General features: G+C 37.2%; 1 protein-coding gene across 1 annotated transcript; it reads right to left on the reverse strand.

The window, feature by feature from the left end:
- Positions 1–1,111: 1,111 nt before the first annotated feature.
- Positions 1,112–2,903, reverse strand: LOC132181351 (UDP-glycosyltransferase 71K1-like). The gene has a single exon (XM_059594534.1). It carries the CDS (start codon positions 2,768–2,770, stop codon positions 1,346–1,348), a length of 1,425 nt encoding a protein of 474 aa, XP_059450517.1. The 5' UTR covers positions 2,771–2,903; the 3' UTR covers positions 1,112–1,345.
- Between the last annotated feature and the right edge of the window lie 941 nt (positions 2,904–3,844).

Here is a 3,844-nt window from a genome sequence, read left to right on the forward strand (position 1 = left end):
TTTCTGACATGGCAAAAATGCCACGTCAGGAAATTTTTTTTCTTGATATCTATGTTTCTGACAATTGACACGCGTTAGAAACGACCCATCAGAAAAAATTCCTGATGTGTTAGACACTGAAAAACGTCAGAAATCTTCTGTCATAAAAAAATTGTTTTTTTTGTAGTGAGGGTGTGTTTGTTAAAACCTTTTATCATGCATTGGACATCGTAGCTAATGTGAATTGATGTTTAAAAAAAAAAAAAAAGGAGTAATAATGTTTGATATAAAAAATAAACAATTAGCATTAAAAAGTGAAAAGTTTTATTTTGTAGTGATTTTTTTTTATTTAAATAGTAATAAAAAGATGATATGATATAAAAAATGAATAATTTGATATAAAAAGTAAAAAAAAAAAAAAAAAAAAAGTAGTCATATCTGTGTTATCACCCAAAAACACTAGTAAATTTAAAACTTTCTTAAAATTTCCTATAAAACCTAATTTTACATAATAATCAAATAATGTGAGACTTCACTCATAACTATCTTTATAAATTACCCATACGATGTGAGTTACTCATAATTTTTCTAATATGAGACACATGACATGTGGGATATCGATGATGATATGCTTAGCAATATGATCAATATCCTTTATTCTATTCATCTTACTAAGACTCGAGCTTGATATTTAATGTGTATGTAGAATTTTGTTATGTTGGAGTTTTCCTCTATTTATCGATGATTTGAGGCTATTTTGTAGTAAAGTGTTAGTGTGTATGTGTTACTCTGCATGTAGTGTTACTTGTAGCAGTGTAAAAGCCGTAGGTTTGAAATGGACATTTATTTACTTGTGAGTAACAGTGGACATTGAATTTGTTGGCTTAAGAGGGTTAGAGACTTATAGGCTTGTAGCCTTGGTCGTCTGCCGGTCTTTCTGTTAGATTTTTCTTGTTAAATTTTGAGGAATATAACATTTATTCCTTTTTTTTTTTAACATAATTGTTTTACACTTATAAGTGAGTTTTAAAATTATCATTAAATTAAAATCTTATAAAGATTTATCTCTATCATTTTAAAAGTTACCGATAAATATAGAAAAGAAAAAAAAATTGTGTAGAAAAAGATAGAGTAAGCATAAATATTGAAAAAATAAAAAGTCGAAAATCCACACTATAGGGACCACCCATTGCAATTTGCAACCACTGAAACGGTCCACACCTAGATAAAGTATCTATAAATGTTACCATAATTACGAAGATAGAAGTACCACAAACATCAAACTTAAAACTCACAAACATAAAAATGGGCAAAAAAAAAAAAAAAAAAAACATTGAAACCTAAAAAAGTGCACCAATTTTTGCTACTATGTTGGTACAACATTGTTTCCTTGCATTGTCTCAATCAACTGTCCAAGTGAAGCGAAAGAAGATCCACCGTTCATTACAGCCTTCCTGCTCTTCCCACTCATCTCTTTCACCCTCTTCCTCACCTCACCCTCACCATCCATCAAACACTTCACCGCCTTTTCAATCTCCTCCGCCGCCACAACCTCCCCACCGCTCCTATAATCCAATTTCAGCTCCACAGCTAAACCCAGATCCCTCACCATCTGGAAGGAATTGATTTGCTGCTCCGCGTAAATCGGCCACGCAGCAATAGGCACGCCATGCCACAGGCTCTCCAAGATCGAGTTCCACCCGCAATGCGATACAAACCCTCCGATAGCGTTGTGGGCCAGGACCTCCACCTGTGGGGCCCACCCACAAATTATTCCGATTTCTCTTGTCCTTTCCAAGAATCCTACAGGCAAGACCTCCTCGAGATTCTGGCAATCAGACTTATCATGACCTGGTGGGGATGCCAATCGTGCGGACCACAGGAACCGGTGCCTGCTCCGCTCGAGCCCATGCGCGGTCTCTTTCAACTGCGGCGCACTGAAGCTCCCCATGCTCCCGAAGCATAAGAACACCACGGATGATGGAGGCTGATCGTCGAGCCACTCCATGATCTTATCATGTTCCGCCTGATTCGCCTCTGAATTTGTGTGACCCTTGAGGTTAATCAACGGCCCCACTCCGTAAACAGGAGGGATTCCATCGTCCAAAAACGTGCTGAACGCATGGGGTTCCATCTCATGAAATGAATTGACGATAATACCCTTGGCCTCTTTTAACTTCCTACCAAGATTGACCATGGAGATGTACCCACCGTCTTTGTGGTACACAAACGAAGGCAAAACACTAGAAGGAACCGGGTTGACATAACTCGGTATGTCCGACTCAGAATCCGACTCACTAAACTCGATACCAACCTGGTCATGCCGTGTCGGCAGGTAGAGCGAGAAGCCAAGACAGGCTGCGTTATTAGTGAAGAACACATAAGATGGGACACCGAGCTCATGTGCCACGTCGATCATGGGGTTGCAAAACATGTCCACCACGAACCCGGCAAGCGGAATCGAATTGGATAACACGCTGTTGCTGACAGCTTCTTTGACATGGGCTTTGTGACTGCCAATGAAATCGGCGACATATTTTTCAACAGAGACACGGAAAAGCTCTTCCGGAGGAGGCTCTACTTGGGGAAGGTAAATATATTTGATGCGGGTGTGGGAGGCAGCAGTTGATTGAATGAAGGAATCGAACGTGGGTGGAAATGGTGGGTTTATGAGGAGAACAGTGATGGAGAAACAATCCTCCCGATCAAGTAAAAGCTTTGCAAATTCGACTATGGAGACGAGGTGACCCACTGCGGGGGCAGGGATGAACACAAGCTCTGCCCTCCTCATCTTTCTTTTCTATGTATTTTTCGTGCGCACACAGCAGGAATAGCAAAACTGTTTCTGAATAACCTGTAGAAGGATGTTCCTTATTGTAACGCCTATATCACAAGGGCATCGATCACTGCTAGCTGATGCAAGTTGTCGGGGTGAAAATATCGCACCCTGGCCCCACTTATTTATAAAAATCTCTCCATGGTTCCCACTTATTTTACACTAGATGAATGCAAAATTGTTTCAAACTTTTGCAAAATTTGAAACTCTTCTATATTTTAAGGCGCATCTTAAGGCTTTCATTTTACTCCTTAAAATACAATTTCTTTTATTTTAACTATTAGTTTTTTATTATAGAAATTATTTTAACTCTATACTTTATTTAAAATAATACTATAAATCTTTTTAGAATTTTTTTTTTTTTTTTTATAATTATCCATATTATATTTAGGATGATTCTGAAAAGATTTATAACATTACTCATTTATTTAAATATTATTTTTATTATTTTTTAGGGTTAAATACCAAATACCCCTTGGAGTTTGGTAACTTTATTTTTACTCCTATGGGGTTTCATTTTTATCACAGAACCCCCTGGGGTTTTGATAAATGACCAAATTATTCTATCCGTTAGTTGACTGTTACGACTGACACATGGACCAATCAGATATTGACATGTGGCACCTATTTAATTTTTTTTAATTAAAAAAAATAATGTATTTTTTTTTAAAAAAAAAAAGAAAAAAAGAAAAGAAAAACAATTGGCCACCCTCAAATGGCCAAGAGGTGGCTCGGCCACCCCCAATTGTTTTTTTTTTAAACATTTTTTTTAATTTAAAAAATAAATAAATAGGTGCCACATGTCAACATCTGATTGGTCCACGTGTCAGTCCTAACGGTCAACTAACGGATGGACTAACTTGGTCCTTTATCAAAACCCCAGGGGATCCTGTGATAAAAATGAAACCTCATGGAGATAAAAATAAAGTTACCAAACTCTAAGGGTATTTGGTATTTAACTCTATTTTTTATCCTTAGCTTTTCTTTTCCTTCTCTCTCCTCTCTCTCTCTCTCTCTCTGTGTGCAAAC

This window comes from Corylus avellana, chromosome ca5 (assembly GCF_901000735.1).
Source record: "Corylus avellana chromosome ca5, CavTom2PMs-1.0".
Lineage (NCBI taxonomy): Eukaryota > Viridiplantae > Streptophyta > Magnoliopsida > Fagales > Betulaceae > Corylus > Corylus avellana.